Source organism: Sminthopsis crassicaudata, chromosome 1 (assembly GCF_048593235.1).
Source record: "Sminthopsis crassicaudata isolate SCR6 chromosome 1, ASM4859323v1, whole genome shotgun sequence".
In the NCBI taxonomy this organism is placed as follows: domain Eukaryota; kingdom Metazoa; phylum Chordata; class Mammalia; order Dasyuromorphia; family Dasyuridae; genus Sminthopsis; species Sminthopsis crassicaudata.
The window spans coordinates 124,686,684-124,704,512 of NC_133617.1; the positions used below are offsets into that span (position 1 = coordinate 124,686,684).

At 33.7% G+C, this 17,829-nt stretch overlaps 1 protein-coding gene across 1 annotated transcript in view; it reads left to right on the forward strand.

Moving 5' to 3' along the window:
* CSMD3 (CUB and Sushi multiple domains 3) overlaps positions 1–17,829 on the forward strand; it is a 1,577,676-nt gene that overhangs the window by 1,192,141 nt on the left and 367,706 nt on the right. Inside the window, 2 exon segments of the mRNA XM_074266680.1 lie at positions 8,353–8,544; positions 16,352–16,478. Of these exon segments, the coding sequence (XP_074122781.1) occupies positions 8,353–8,544; positions 16,352–16,478 (319 nt within the window).

Here is a 17,829-nt window from a genome sequence, read left to right on the forward strand (position 1 = left end):
GAATAGAAAAACTCAAGAAATATTTTTAAAATAAAGTAAGAGTGATAGAGAGAAAATTTAAGAAAATAAGAACAAACAAAAGCCCCAAGATTGTGAAAATAAATTCATCTAATAGAAAAGAAGATCTGGGAAGGGTCTTAAGGAAGGAAAGACTCCTTGAAAATTAGAATCTGTTAAGGGGAAATAAGTGAAGTTATAGGAGACCAAGAAAATATCAAACAAACTATAAAGAATGAAAAAAAATAGATAAGAATGTAAAATATCTCATAACAAAAGCAACTGTTCTGGAGCATATATCAAGAAGCTAAAAACATAAGAATTGGGCTATCTAAAAGCTAAGATTAAAATAAAAAGAATCTTGGTACAATAATAGAAGAAAAAAAATTATACCAATGTATTATGAAAAAACGTAAAAGTAGAAATAAACAAAAAATTCATTACCTGAAAGAGATCTTACAAGAAAACCTACAGGAAAATCATAGACAAATTCTGCAATCTCAGATTAAGGAGAAAATGTTATAAACACACACACACACACAAAAAAAAAAAAAAGTTCAAATATAGTGGAGTTAAAATTACAATTGCACAATGCTGACTACTTCTGGCCAAGATGGCGGCGTGGAGACAGACAGCTGCTTGAGCTCCTCGTTTTCTCTCAGAACTTACTTCATGACAAGCCTCAGACTTAATGCTTAACCCAGAAAAAAACCCACAAATAATCACCAAGAGAAGACATCCTTGAAAGTCACCAGAAAAGGTCTGTGTTTGCTCGGGAGAGGGTCAACCAGACTGGGCAGAGACTGAGGGCAGGCAAGCCAGAGTGAGACAGACAGCCCACACAGCTCAGACCGGAGCGGGGAGGGGTACGATCTCTGTCGTTTCTGCGAAAAGGCTTTTACCCCAGTGTGGATACTCCTTCTTGGCAGCAAGCTAGGATTAGTGGAGAGGGTGTAAACACTGGAGGTGAAGATTAAAACACCAGAAAGCTAGCTTCTCTCAGAACCCGGCCACCCCCAACCCCCACCTGGACTGACTAGCACATTCTCAGAGCCTAAGAGCACAGACTCAGTACACTCATTGCTGTTCTGTTAGTGGCTCTCTGCTGCCCTACCCCCAGTCTGTAGAGGAAGTCCATTAATACCATCCAGCCCCATCCCCCGCAAAACAGAACAATTGTTTCTCTTGTCAATTTGTTTTCTTCAATTCCTACTCTGACAAGATGAACAAAAAATTCAAAAGGGCTCTAACCATTGACAGCTTTTGTATGGAGAGAGAGCAGACTTCAAACACTGAGGAGACTAAAAACAGACTGTCCCCAGAGGAATCCCCTAAGGTGGATATGAGCTGCTCCTCAATACAAAAGAATCTCATAGAGGAAATCAAAAAGGCTCTCACAAGAGAGCTGGAAGAGAAATGGGAAAAGGAAAGGGAAGCTTGGCAAGAGAGCCTGGAGAAGTCATCCCATGCATTTAAAGACAGAGTGGATAAAGAAATCAAATCATTGAGAAACAAGATTAGTGAGCTGGAAAAGGTAAACAACTCCAAGGAAAACAGGATTAGTGAGCTGGAAAAAGAAAACAGCTCTCTAAAAAATAAAATGGATAAAATGGAAAAAAAATTCCATAGAAGATAAAAACTCAATTGGACAATTACAAAGAGATATAAAAAAAGTTAGTGAAGAAAATACATCATTGAAAATTAGACTGCAACAAGTAGAAATGAATGACTCAAGGAGAAACCAAGAGGTAGTCAAGCAAAACCAGAGAAATGAAACCATTGAAAAGAATGTCAAGTACCTTATTAGAAAGACAACAGACCTGGAAAACAGATCCAGGAGAGACAATTTGAGAATAATCGGACTCCCTCAAAAATGTGAGGAAAAAAAGAGCTTGGACACCATTTTCGAGGAAATTATCAAAGAGAACTGCCCAGACGTTCTGGAAACAGAGGGTAAAATAGACATTGAAAAAATTCATCGATCACCTACTGAAAGGGACCCTAAAATCAAAATGCCAAGAAATATAGTGGCCAAGTTCAAGAACCATCAGACAAAGGAAAAGATATTGGAAGCTGCTAGAAAAAAGCAGTTCAGATATGGAGGATCCACAATAAGGATAACCCAGGATCTAGCAGTGTCCACATTAAAAGAACGAAGGGCCTGGAACATGATATTCCAAAAGGCTAAGGAACTTGGTATGCAGCCAAGAATAACTTACCCAGCAAGAATGAGCATTGTTTTCCAGGGAAGAAGATGGACATTTAACAAAATAAATGAATTCCATCTATTTTTGATGAAAAAACCAGACCTACATAAAAGGTTTGATCTTCAAATACAGAACTCAAGAGATTTCTAAAAAGGTAAAAAGAAATCTTGAGAACTATACTTCTGCCCAAAAAATATGTAAAGAACATATGTACAATTTGTCTTAGAAACTAGAGGTAGAAAGGAAATTATATCATAAAAAAGTGTAAAGTGGTGGTACTACATCTCATGAAGAGGCAAAGGTAACCTATTATATCTGAGAGAAAGAAAGGAGGGAGATGAACATAGTGTGTGTCAATAGACATATTCGATTTATGGTAAAACTTCTTCCACTTCATTGAAAAGTGAAAGGGAAGGAGTAAGTTAAGGGGAAGGGAATACAGAAATTTCAAGGAAAAGAGGTAAAATAAGGGGAGGAATTTTAAGGTGGGGGAGGGATCCTAAAAAGGGAAGGCTGTGAAAAGCAAGTGGTGTTCACAATTTTAATACTGGTTAGGGGGTAAGAGGGAAGGAAAGGGGAAAAGCATAAGCAGGGGTTAATAGGATGGCAAGCAATATAGAATTAGTCCTTCTAACCATAAATGTGAATGGTGCAAACTGCCTCATAAAGAGGAAGCAGTTAGCAGGCTGGATTAAAAGTCAGAATCCTACTATATGTTGTTTACAGGAAACACACCTGAAACAGGGTGATACATTCAAACTAAAAGTAAAAGGGTGGATAAGAATCTATTATGCTTCAGGCAAAACCAAAAAAGCAGGAGTAGCCATCCTCATCTCAGATCAAGCAAAAATAAAAATTGACCTAATTAGAAGAGATAAGGAAGGGCATTATATCCTGCTAAAGGGCAGCATCAATAATGAAGCAGTATCAATATTAAACATATATGCCCCAAGTGGTGCAGCATCTAAATTCTTAAAAGAGAAATTAAGAGAGCTGCAAGAGGAAATAGATAGCAAAACTATAATAGTGGGAGATCTCAACCTTGCACTCTCAGAATTAGATAAATCAAACCACAAAATAAATAAGAAGTCAAAGAGGTAAATAGAATACTAGAAAAGTTTGATATGATAGATCTTTGGCGAAAGCTAGATGGAGACAGAAAGGAGTATACTTTTTTCTCAGCAGTTCATGGAACCTATACAAAAATTGATCATATACTAGGGCATAAAAACCTCAAAATCAAATGCAGTAAGGCAGAAACAGTAAATGCATCCTTTTCAGACCACAATGCAATTAAAATTACATTTAATAAAAAGCCAGGGGAAAATAGATCAAAAAATAATTGGAAACTAAATAATCTTATACTAAAGAATGATTGGGCAAAACAGCAAATCATAGACATAATTAATAACTTCACCTAAGAAAATGACAATAATGAGACATCACACCAAAATGTGTGGGATACAGCTAAAGCAGCAATAAGGGGAAGTTTTATATTTCTACAGACCTACTTGCATAAAATAGAGAGAGGGCCAATGAATTGGGCTTACAACTAAAATTACTAGAAAAGGAACAAATTAAAAACCTCCAGACAAACACAAAACTTGAAATTCAAAAAATAAAAGGTGAAATTAATAAAATTGAAAGTAAAAAAAAAAAAAAAAAAAAACTATTGAATTAATTAATAAAACTAAGAGCAAGAAATACAACGACAAAGTCCATTCAAAACAATGTTCCATAGTATAAAATATTTGGGAATATATCTACCAACGGAAAGTCACGAATTATATAAGCAAAATTACAAAACACTTGCCACAAAAATAAAGTCAGATTTAAATAATTGGAAAGACATTCAGTGCTCTTGGATAGGCTGAGCGAATATAATTAAGATGACAATACTCCCTAAACTAATCTATTTATTTAGTGCTATACCAATTAGACTCCTAAGAAACTATTTTAATGACCTAGAAAAAATAACAACAGTATTGATATGTAACAACAAAAGGCGAGAATTTCAAGGGAAGTAATGAAAAAAAAAATTAAGTGAAGGTGGTCTAGCTGTACCTGATCTAGAACTGTCTTATAAAGCAACAGTCACCAAAAGCATTTGGTATTGGCTAAGAAATAGACTAGTTGATCAGTGGCATAGGTTAGGTTTACAGGGCAAGATAATGAATAAAAATAGCAATCTACTGTTTGACAAACCCAAAGATCCCAACTTTTGGGATAAGAATTCATTATTTGACAAAAACTGCTGGGAAAATTGGAAATTAGTATGGCAGAAACTAGGCATGGACCCACATTTAACACCACATACTTAGATTAGATCAAAATGGGTCCAAGATTTAGGCATAAAGAACGAAATCATAAATAAATTGAAGGAACATGGGATGGTTTACCTCTCAGACTTGTGGAAGAGGAAGGAGTTTGTGTCCAAGGGAGAACTAGAGACCATTATTGATCACAAAATAGAACATTTTGATTACACCAAATTAAAAAGTATCTGCACAAACAAAACTAATGCAAACAAGATTAGAAGGGAAGTAACAAATTGGGAAAACATTTTTATAGTTAAAGGTTCTGATAAAGGACTCATCTCCAAAATATATAGAGAATTGACTTTAATTTATAAGAAATCAAGCCATTCTCCAATTGATAAATCGTCAAAAGATATGAACAGATAATTTTCAGATGATGAAATTAAAACTATTTCCACTCATACAAAAGAGTGTTCCAAATCACTATTGATCAGAGAAATGCAAATTAAGACAACTCTGAGATATCATTACACACCTGTCAGATTGGCTAAGATGACAGGAACAAATAACAATGAATGTTTGAGGGGCTGTGGGAAAACTGGGACACTGATGCATTGTTGGTGGAGTTGTGAAAGAATCCAACCATTCTGGAGAGCAATCTGGAATTATGCCCAAAAAGTTATCAAAATGTGCATACCCTTTGACCCAGCCATACTACTATTGGGCTTATATCCCAAGGAAATACTAAAGAAGGGAAAGGGACTTGTATGTGCCAAAATATTTGTGGCAGCCTTTTTCATAGTGGCTAGAAGCTGGAAGATGAATGGATGTCCATCAGTTGGAGAATGGTTGGGTAAATTATGGTATATGAATGTTATGGAATATTATTGTTCTGTAAGAAATGACCAACAGGAGAAATACAGAGAGGCTTGGAGAGACTTACATCAACTGATGCTAAGTGAAACGAGCAGAACCAGAAGATCATTATACACTTCAACAATGATACTGTACGAGGATGTATTCTGATGGAAGTGGATATCTTCAACATAGAGAAGAGCTAATCCAATTCCAATTGATCAATGATGGACAGAATCAGCTACATCCAGAAAAGGAACACTGGGAAATGAGTGTAAACTGTTATTTTTTACCTTCTGAATCCAATTCTTCCTGTGCAACAAGAAATTCGGTTCTACACACATATATTGTATCTAGAATAAACTGTAATATATTTAACATGTATAAGACTGCCTGCCATCTGGGGGAGGGGGTTGGGGGAGAAAGGGAAAAATCTGAACAGAAGTAAATGCAAGGGATAATGTTGTAAAAATTACCCATGCATATGTACTGTCAAAAAAAAAAGTTATAATTATAAAATAAAATAAAAATTAAATAAACAATTATAAAAAAAGAAATTAAAAAAAAAAACAATTGCACAATGCTTAGCAGTAGTTACATTAAAAGATATTGAAAATATTGACATTGAAGCCGTTTGGAGAGAAAAAGAATGGTAGTTGCAGCTAGAAATTATAGCCAGCAAAGTTAAGCATAATGCTGAATGTAAAAAAAAAAAATCCCATATATATATATATATATATATATATATATATATATATATATATAAAACTGGGAACATAGCTGAGCTGCTTATGAAGTAAGAGTTACAGAAAGTAGAAGCAGTGCTTTGCTAATACCTATTAAAACACAAAAAAATTACCTAAATGAGGGATTAAAGATATTGGCGGATTCTCTATGATACAATATAGGAATAAAAGCAGTGGAAATCTAGGTGATACAGATGGTAAAATTTCAATGGTACTATGGGACTGCTTTTGGCCAATGAGATGGTCAGTGTCTGGTTCCATATTTATCACTGCTAGTCATAATAAGTAATGCAAGTGTGCATCCATTAGTCTTGATCTGGTTGGAGATTTCAAATGTTTCATTCTAGAAAAAGTCTGTTCACAGACAAGTGCTGCCAAAGATGATTGCCATTTTGAATACATAGTTCCTGAGATGAGGATATGTCTTAGAGGGGAGAGATGCATAGAAATTATGAAGGCTGCTTGACTTGAATGAGACTTTCAGAGAGTCACAATTCTGCAGTTCAGCCAGTTCCATTTGGTAAATGGTATCCACATTTTCAATGTCAATAGAAAATGGGTTATGGAAAAGCTGTATGTCCTGTTCATGGAGATAAAGCTCTTTAAATCTAAATTGGAACTCCTTTTGCAATTTTTCCATTGAATCCACACATGTTTTCAGCGGTTTTTCTGCTAACAGATTTTGAGTTTTGGGGAGATGGCAGAAGTTTTCCTCCTTTACTTGTTTGATGAGGAGGCCCAGTTTTACTTCAAATGCTTTGACATATGATTGCATATCACAGATGAGCATCCCCTTTCCTTGAAGTTGCATATTGAAATTGTTGAGTAGCTTTGTTACATCTGTCAGAAAGGCAAGGTGTCATTTCCATTCTGCATCATTTAGCTCTGGTACTTTGTTTTTTTGAAAGCAGAAAAGTTGTAATCTGTGGAAGTAAGTCATAGAAACATTTCAAAACTCTCCCTCGACTCAGCCAACGGACTTCTGTGCGATATAGAATATCTTCATACTCAACATTTAGCTCAGACAGTATTCCTGAAATTGTCTGCAATTTATTGCATTAGCTCTAATGAAGTTAACACCAGATACCACAATTTTCATAACAGAGTTCCCCTTCAGTGATTTACTACATAGTGCTTGTTGATGAATGAGTCACTGAACCTTGTCTGCCTCAATTTCCTCATTTATAAAATAAGCTAAAAGATATAATGACAAATCACTAGTATTTTTGCTAAGAAAACCTCAATGTAAATAAGAAGACTCAGACATCATTGAAAACACTGAACTACAACAGAATAGAAAAAACAAACAAACAAAATGTATGCTAAGTATGGTCTGAGGAATCTCTTCACTAGTAGATAAAATGCTGGACTAAAAGTCATAGCTATTTGGGATCAAATTTTGCCTCAGACACTTAATACACAGATAACTCTGGACATGTCAATTGATCTCTCTCTATTAGGCTGAGTTTCTCATATGTAAGTGGTAATAATAATAGCAACCATGTCACAGAGTGTGAAGGTCAAATAAGCTTATCTAGGTTCTTTGCAGACCGACCTTAAATCATGATTTCTAATGATGAGTTTTCTAAATTCTTCAGTTTATATGTAATTTATCAATGATCTTTCTTAGTATTAAAATCCAAGGATAATTGTATTTCATGCCACAAATTGCAGCTGTACAACAAGATTATGTGAGGATCAACTGTGATAAACTTGACCTTTAATCTTTTTTCAAGATACTATCTAATAAAAAAGAGACTAAAATATGTTTTTAAAATATGATTACTTTATATATATGTGACCTTGGCACATAACTGAACTTTCCTGGGCCTCTGTTCCCTTTTCTGGGCTTTAATGTCCCTTCTAGCTCTAGATCAGTGATCCTCTCATTCTGTAGTTTTTTTTTTTTTTTTCTTGGTAATATATATATAAAAGGAAATTCATCTAATGTTTCCTAAAATGATTTTATCAGAATTTAAGGATAGTTCCAAATGATATGAAAAGGAAAGGAATATTAGTAAACTTTTATTATAATGGCCATGCTTATGGTGTCTTGCTTCCCAGACCCAAACAAATTCTCAACAAGTAATTTGCATGCAGTACACAAAATATTAGTTCTCTATAAAAATAAACTGTACTTTTCCATGTATATGAAAAATAGGAAATTATAAAATATATAAACATAATATTGAATTTGTATAAATTTCTTAAAAATGATCAAAAATTATTTGTCATACTTAAATTCTTAACATTTGATATTGCCTTCATTATCTTCTATTCCTCTCATAGGTTTTGAACTTTCACATTGTGAGGATCCTGGCGTGCCACAGTTTGGATATAAGATCAGTGATCAAGGTCATTTTGCTGGTAGCACTATCATTTATGGATGCAATCCAGGTTATACCCTCCATGGAAGTAGCCTTTTAAAGTGCATGACAGGAGAAAGAAGAGCATGGGATTACCCTCTTCCATCATGCATTGGTAAGGGAGTATTTTTAATGTAATATTTTGTTATGAGATTATTTTCATGATACATGATATACATATAGTCAATTCCACTGACCATGAAATTAGTTACATTTTAATTTTACTTGTATGTTGATTATTGCTTGCCATGTTGGTACCATTTATCATTAGTTTCCATCCATTAAGTTTAGTTAACTGTCATTTAAATTTTAAGTATTGGAGAGATGGAATACAGTTAGTTTTTTTTGGTTCTATTTTGGGAAAATTTATCTTACAAAACAATTTTAAATCTTTTTTGATATTGTTGGTAGATGGGATGACATATATCCTAAAAATTATTTTTACAAATATCATTTCAATTATTATTCTATTCCATAAAGTTGTATTTATATATAAATGTATGATTATTTCTTGATTTATATTGCATCAACTTTATAAAAAGTTCTGCACTGGAATTAGTCAATTTAGAAAAACAAATTTATCTTCATAGACATCTTTATTATGCATTCCATATCTGTGAATAAGCAATATTGTTTTTAATTATATGTGTATATATTGTTATACTAAATATTTTATATGAAAAGACCATTCACATGTGGATTACTACTTAGGCCTTCAATAGAGTCAAAGAAAGATTTAAGTTCTCGAGTTCTCTTGACTTTGAAGAATTATGGTTATAACACATATTTGTATAAGAGGTAACAGCCAAATGGATTTCTGAGTTGAATATTCTCATAAAATTGTTTTTGATCTTTAGTCTGGTTGTTAAGTGAAGGGAATAAATTATTGCAGAATCATGGGATTTTGGAGAGAAAATCTGCAGTTATTTAATCCATACCATATAATTAAAAAAAATTACTCTTCTATAACACCAATAGGAAATTAGTAGATGGAATGTGAGATATGGAAATAGGGAGACCTAGATTTAAATTCTAATTTAAATATTTACTACTGTCATTTAATATTTATGTATCTCAGGTTTTTTCTAGTTATGAAGTAGGGAAAATAATAGCACTAAATTCACAAGTTGTATTAAAATGGTTGTTTTAAAGGACCAAATGAGATAAAATACTTTGCAAAACTTAAAATATCGTATATAAATGATAGCTGATATTACTTGTACTCCTAATTCTATTATTACTAATAACAGTAATAATTCAGCATGATGATGATTATAATAATGATATACCTGGTAAATAGTGGTAATTCTCCACTTCTCAAGTATTGAAAAGAGGAAACACAGTTAACCTCATCTTTGTTCAATTTTTTTTTAACAATTGAAATAAGAAAATAATCTCAGCAGAAAATATATTTTATCATTTTGTTTAAAGTAATGCTAGGTTGGTTGACATATGCCCTAAAAATTCATATATAAATATTATAGTTCAAAAATGGAACTCTAAAATCATTAAAAAGAAATATTCTGCTTCTAACAATAATATTTTCTTTACAATTCCTACATCTTGCACCAAACAAGTCCATCTCCTGTACTTGATAAATAGTTTTGGGAAGGATGCCAATTCTGAATGAAAACCATGCTTGAGACCAATGTGGGGGGAAAAAAATAATTCCTCAGCTTCAATAAAATGAGGTAGACAATCTAGGAATCTTCACTTGAATACAAATTTGAAAATAATAATAATTATAAACCACAACCATAGGTAAAAGTGTTTTCCTTCAAAAAAACAAAAATTTTTAAGTAAAATGATATTAATGTTATTATGTAAAGTTCTTGTCATCTCTCAATTGGAATCCTTCTCTAGGAAGAGATCTCTTTTCTGTAAAATCTTTTCCTCTGTGCCATCTAAACTTAATCCCAGACTAGACTACTCCTTGCCTTCCTGCCCTCCTCTTTTATCCTAGTAGAGATTGTAATGAGAACTCAACGGGGCTTGTGAGAAAATATTTCAACCAATGAATTTGCTCCTTTTAAAGGGGCATGTGAGAACTCAGGGGCTTGTGGGGAAAATTACTTCAACCAATGAACTTGTTCCTATTAAAGGTTGTGTAAACTCCTTTTCAGAAGTTCAAAGGTGTAAACTCCCCATGAAGACTGGAACTAAAGGTGTGAATTCTGAGCTAGAGAATTGCCCAGACAACCTGAGTTCTCACCTTGTAATCCTAACATCTCCCCCTTTCTTTTCATTTAGAACAAGAGTGGTCATGGCCTTGAAACATAATTCCATCAATATGGGAGGTATTACACATAATTACATAAATTACATAAATACATAGTAACATAGTAACATAATACATTCTAGAAGTATATAACAAATAACATGATAAAATAATCATAAATTGAGAATTTATACCTGTCCATAAGTCCATTGTCCATTAGTTTCATCTTGTGTTAGGAAATCCAATGATTCCTGCTGTTTTTAAAGTTCTTTAACAGTCTTATTTTGTGTTAGGGAATCTTTAACAGTCTTCTTATTAGCCATGCTCTTTCAGTGTCAGATGTTTCTTAGATCTTCTCCTGTGTTTTGAGATTTTTCTCTTTTTCTGCCTTTCTCTGATGGACAAGGTGAATATGACTTGTTGCCACCCATCTGATTCCTTCTCCATCTGAAGAAATACAAGCAAATCCTCTCTCCCAGGCAGTTAACCTATCTAATTTCCTCCTATTTACCAGTTTCTAAATCTCTTCTCATCATCTGGCCATTATATTAGAGCTGTTTGCACTGGACACTGCCCTGTTGATTTAAAAGGCCTGTGTTCTTTCCAAGTGTAATCCATTTCTTCTATCTGATTGCTTTTTGGCTGACTTATCAGGTAATCCCTTTCTGCCATGTGATTGCTTTTCTGCTGGTTGATCAAATCAGAGTCCTGATTTCTAAAAGGTATAACCTCAGCAGCCAACATGCCCCACCTATTTTTTGATTATATCTTGGAGCTGGGCTTTGCCTCTCATTTCCCTGGAACAATCTACATTCAAAGGCCCAGTGGAAGCCCTTGTGACATTTTGGACATAGGGTCTTAGGTCTTCTCTCAGCCTGTCTTCTCTCTCTATCTCCATATCTACACTGAGCTCTTAGATGTCCAATTTTTCCATATTGAAAACATCACCGAGTTTCTCTAGAAGTCCCTTGCCAGGAGGGACTCTGTCTTTCCATGTTCATCATAGTCTGGGTGTAAAAAGCATTTGTTCCTATTGTAGCACAGCATTTTATGATCTCCTCTAAAGAAGTGTCTTTGTCTAGTCCCCATATAATTCTCTTGTAAATCTCATTGGCATTTTCCTTAGCCAGAGTTGATGTGGGCCTGTCAATAATCTGTTCTCTAGGAGTGGTTGAAGCTTCTTCAATAGAATCAGAGTCATCATTCCCTAATTCTTCATTTAAATCCCCTTGCCCTTGGGGCAGCAAAGATCTTGATTTTTCTTTTTTTCCCTCACATTTCCTTCTCTGTTCATTTTTAAAACTTTTCCTTCTCCTACAACTTGCTCGATAGTTTAAGGCTAATTGAACTACATTGTATATATAAAATACCTCTGCAGAAATTGTACAAGGCCCATTTTTTTTTGTGTGAAATTCTTTCAATTGAAGTCCCACTAGCTTCCAGTTATCTACATTTAGTTTTTCTTCCTCTAAGAACCAAGGAGACATGCGTTTTAATGCACCCAAAAGTTTAGCAATCTGTACCCAGGTTACAAGTAAACTCTGCTCCTCAATTATCTTAATTATACTCTCTATAGCACCACTCTTGGGTGGGGCTGGAGCTGAGGCTGGGGCTGAGTCAGCTGAAGTCCAGGGGATATCTTTAGCTAACATTTGCCCCATTTCAGCTATAAGAGATTGCTGGTTTAGCCCTTAACAAGGTAAGTTCCTTATTTGTCTATTAGTCTACTCACCTAATCTCCTGGTCACTTCAGTGGAGTTAGGGTGTCTGTCCCTGTTCAGGCATCAAATTGCATAGGTCTGGACCAGCTCCTCTGAAGGGCTCAGAATCAGTCCTTGTCAGGATAAGCAAAAGTCCTTGCCCCACAGTTGTAGGTGACAAAATGTAAAGTTATTGAATTGTAAAGGTCTGGTCGTCTCTAAGTTATCCTTGGAGACTACAGTCTCAACTCAATCTCCCAGCCAGACTCTCTCCTTCCAGGCTGCCGTCCCAACTCTGTCCCAGACTCGACTACTCTCCAGACCCAATGCTGCCCTCTTTTATCCTCGAAGAGATTGTACTGAGAACTCAACAGGGCTTGTGAGAAAATACTTCAACCAATGAACTTGTTCCTTTCAAAGGTTGTGTAAACTCCCTTTCAGAAGTTCAAAGGTGTAAACTCCCCCTAAAGGCCGGAACTAAAGGTGTGAATTCTGAGCTAGAGGATTGCCCAGACAACCTGAGTTCTCATCTTGTAATCCTAACATTATTATTATTCCCACTTTAGATAATTCTACATCAAAGGGAACATGACATAGTAGCTAGAAAACTGACTAGGGTACCAGAAGAATAACTTTGGTTCAAGTCCTATCTCTGTCCCAAATAAATTATTTGAGCCTGAGTCAGACATTTAAATTATTAGTTCTCTAACTAGCTTTCTGTATAAGTTGCTGAAAAAGTGTCAGCCTTCCTTATAGGGAGATTCCTTACCCTATACCAGTGAAAGCACTCTGTCAGCCATGTCATCATCATTTATAATTAATATTATTTTTAATACAGTCCTTATCAGGCAACAAATTACTGGATTCACACAGGTTTCTTGATTTTCACTTTGCCCACTATGGCATCTCAATACTTATTTTAAAATGAATTTTATAGCTTTATTGTCTAGAATATTGGAAACAACAAATTATAGTGATTTACTTAAAATGGCAATCACAGTATTAAAAAAAAATGCAAGAAAAGCTCAAGATGTGAACATTTTTTTTAATATGCTTTCTCGCAAAGTATGACCTTTTAAACTCAAGAGTTCTCCTATTTTTCCCCTCCAAAGATTATACACATGGAAAGAAACTATTTTGATAGTTCGGCTGTTTTTAAATCATGTATGTGATAGAGAGCAGATTTGAAATTACATTTGAAGTGATAAATGTATTTTATTTTCATTCACAGATAACTCCAAAAAAATGGATGAGTTTTTCTTAAAATTTTCTGGAAAAAGTGGGCTAAAAATTGTTATGCTGGAGGGCAAGGTTGTTTATAAGCTTGTAGAAAGAGGTTCTGTGATAGTGATGATGTTCACGATAATGGAAGATTATATAAAATTTTAGATAGTGTTTTCTACTGTCAACATCACTGCATATAATACTTTTGGCAGTTTCTGTCCTTACCTTCTGTTCTCAATCTACTTTTTTTTTTTTTTTTTTTTTTTTTTTTACTTTCCTCAATACATTGGGTTCTTTGAATGTCATATTTTAAAATAATTATTTGGAAGTTTTTAATACTTTATTAACCATATTTTAGTTTTTCAAATGCATGCAAAGATAGCTTTCAACTTTCACCTTTGCAAAACCTTGTGTTTGAAATTTTTCTCCTTCCTTCCTTTTCTTTCTTTTTCCCAAAAGGAAGCTAACAGAATGGGTTGAATATGTACAATTCTATTTAGAAGCTTTTAACAGGAGCAGGAAATGAAAATTTAGAAATAATTTAATTACTTAGATCAAAATTTTTCTGTATTTCAAATGAGAAAGTTTTCTTTTGTAAAAGAAGTTAGTTAATGAAGTTAGGAATTATATCAAAGAAGATATAATTAATTTGTTATGTGACCAAAAATTTCACTAAAACTTTTTTTTTTTCATTTTTCTCCCTTATATGGGAAAAGTAAAATAAAAATAATGGGGGCAGCTGGGTGGCACAGTGGATAGAGTACCAGTTCTGAGTTTTGGAGGACTTGAGTTCAAAACTAAAGTCTCGGACATTAACACTTTCTAGATGTATGACCCTGAGCAAATCACTTAACCCCAATTGCCTCAAAAAAAAAAAAAAAAAAAAGAAGTAAAAATAATGTTTATAATTTTAAAATGGATACAGCTATAATTATGTATTTCTGGTATTGTTGTTAAAGGGAAAATTATTCACGAACAATCCTAAATATGCTAATGTTTTCTTCCAAATATGAAATGTATAATCCTGAAGTCATTAAGGCTTACAAGAACAATCTTTTGATTATTTTTTAAAGCCTACACTATTTCATATAACATAATAAATTTAGAGGTAATAAATATTATGAGCAAATATTAAAGGCAATATTAAGGTAAAACTAAGTTAAATTTAAAACAAAAATCAAAACTAGTTTTTAACCTTGATTTGAGCATAATTGAGGGGAAAAAAAGAGATGAGAGTGATTAAAAGATGATTTTTAAAATTCTATAAATCATAGTTGGCCTCAGAGATTATTGTAAATACAATAATTTTATAGAGGGATGAAAATAATGATTTTGTTTTCACCTTGTTACTAAATACTAAGAAATAGTTATTCAGGCCTTTCTTTATTCCCCCTTCTTCAACTTCTTAATTTTCTTCTTCTCATTTAGTCTTCTCTTCCCTTTTCTCCTTCTTTTCCATTTAGAATATTTAGAATTCTAAAATGATCTATTAACTTTCAATATTTCATTTTAATGTTTTTCATGAATTTAATTTTGTTAATTTTTTATAATCTTTATTTTGAGTTTTACAACTTTAAATACTTTCAAACAGTGTTTTGGTTTATATTAGTTGTTGTGATACAGAAGCCACTTGGCTGCTGGAGGTCGAACTCAGACCTGTAGAATGAATCTCTTCATGTGAGAAGATGATGATGATACAAGGAGACTAAGAGGCAGTTGAATTATCTGACCTCTCTCCTCTTCTCTCTTGCCTCCAATTTATTTCATTCCCAATCTATAAGTAACATCTACATTTGTAAAAGCTGCTTTGTGTTCCTTTAAGTATTATTATTCACAGCTATGGAAGCTTTCAGAGAATTGACCTTCACCTAGTCATGGCCCTTAACAATTTCCCATTTTTTGTTTTATTGGAGTTTGAGTATTTTTCCCCCACAGCATGGTCAGTAAGTTTATACATTGGCTGTTATCTAAGTCCACATGCTAGGGAGTACAAACAACATTATAACGGTATTAAATCTCGTGAAATGTCATGGAGGCAAACTTTCAAATGGAGAAGAGGACTATAGTCAGAACAGGCATTTTTCATAAGTCTTTCATCAGTCTCCTGGCTCAAACCTATGATGTGTTGACCCATTTAATTACTCTGACTAAAATTGTCTTACCAGGTCTCTTCTCCCTTTCCTTTCCCACGGGTTATTGAAGGAATTCTGGGAGGATCCTACTCATGACAAGTTCTCAAGTGCTTCTGCTTCTTTATTTCTTATGCTTCTTGTGCCCCACATTGGGCACCATATGTTATATGGGAGCCACCTGCCAGTGGCTGTTGGAGGTCTAATTCAGACAGAATATATCTCTTCACATGAGACAATGATGATGATACAAGGAGACTGAAAGGCAGTTGCTATTGTCTGACCTTTCTCCTCTTCCCTCTTGCCTCCAATTTATTTCATTCCCAATCCATAAGCAACATCTTCGAAGACTGCTTTGCAACTCATTCAAGTTTATGATTCATAGCTGTGGAGGCTCTAGGAGAATTGACCTGCCCCTTTACCTAGGCATGGTCCTTAACAATTAGTCTAGATGATTGTACAGCAGAAAGGAAGTAAACCATTAAACCTTTATATGTCATTTTATAAAGCACTAATTATTATTAGATATTTTATGACTTTTAATTAAATTTTGTATTTAGACTTTCAGTTTTAGAAAATTCTAGAAGATTGTGATTTCATTATGTTAAAATCATTGCCAAATTATAATTTGATTCATTTTTTTTTTATTAGCTGAATGTGGAGGCCGTTTTAAAGGAGAATCATCAGGAAGAATCTTATCTCCTGGCTACCCCTTTCCTTATGACAATAATCTGAGATGCATGTGGATGATTGAGGTGGATCCAGGAAATATTGTTAGGTACTCTTTTTAAAATTCTAAAATCATTGTTCTTGTTGATGAAGATTTAAATACCTGAACTTTCCATATGAGCTATGATTTTTCATGTTTAAAAAAGCATAGACCATTATAATATAGGAGCTAGATGGAGTCTGCCAGTCTAGCTCAAATATCCGATTTAACATGAAAACAAAACAAAACAAAACAAAACAAAATAAAACAAAACAAAACAAAACAAAACAAAACAAAACAAAAAAAAACATGAGTCCAACATTCTGTATTCTAATTAGTTAACCTGATTTCACAAGTTTCTTGTTAGATATCTTTTGTTGCCAATTGATTCAGACCAGGAAAATGCTATATATTTTAAATGGGTAAAAGTAGAATAAGACTTTTACTTAGTAGACTTGGACAATAAAATATGTTTTGTTTGAATTGCATATTCATGAAAAAGGTTTTGTTTTTCCTCTCTCCTTCCTTCTCACAAAGCAGGTAGAAGTAGTGAAAAGAGCTTTTATTAACTGAAAATGTAAAATGAAGTTTTTTTTAAAGATAAATATTTCAGTTCTTTCAAGACAAAAAAAATGAATTTTGTAACATATTGACATGCTTAGAATATTAAATAAAACAAAAAATCTGCACCATTATAAGAAGCTGGAAAAGGAGGAAAAAGGATGGAGGACCCATTTAATTTATCTTGATCTGACTCTTGGACTGATACAATATCGAATAGTAAAGTAATTGAATTACATCATTATAAAATCTACTTTTTGAGAATATATACTGTTTCTAATGTAAAATTCAATTCATCAGTTTGTCTTAAATGACTGGACATAAGACAATGGAGTACTGAAAGAAATAGAATCCCCAAGTTGTTATGTCTGTTCAATTCAATAAACATTTCATTAAGTGCCTACTGATAGCCTCACACTATGTTAAAAAAAAAAAAAAGTCACTGCCCTCAAGGAGTTTACAATGTAATGAGGGAAGAAAACACATTTAAAAAGAAAAGAAGAAGAAGAAGGGGTGAGAGAAGGACCACCAGAGGGGAAGCAGATAGGTTAATGGAAAATAAAACGCCTGGAAAGTTCAGGACCCAGGCTTATATAAAAGGAAACCTTTGGAAGAATTTACTGCTCTAGTCCTCCAATAAGAGGATTATTTTGTTTTGTTTTATTTGTTTGTTTGTTTTTTGATTTGTCCTTCATTCTAAAAGAGGATCATGACATCAGGGAGGTGATACCATGAAATGTAAGTGAATTGGATTTAAGTGATGGAGAGTTGAGGGAGCTCACCTGCTTCATTTTCCCCTCCAGAACCATCTAGGTCCAGTGGCAAGATATAGATCAAGAAAACTGGGTTGAGAAGGTGG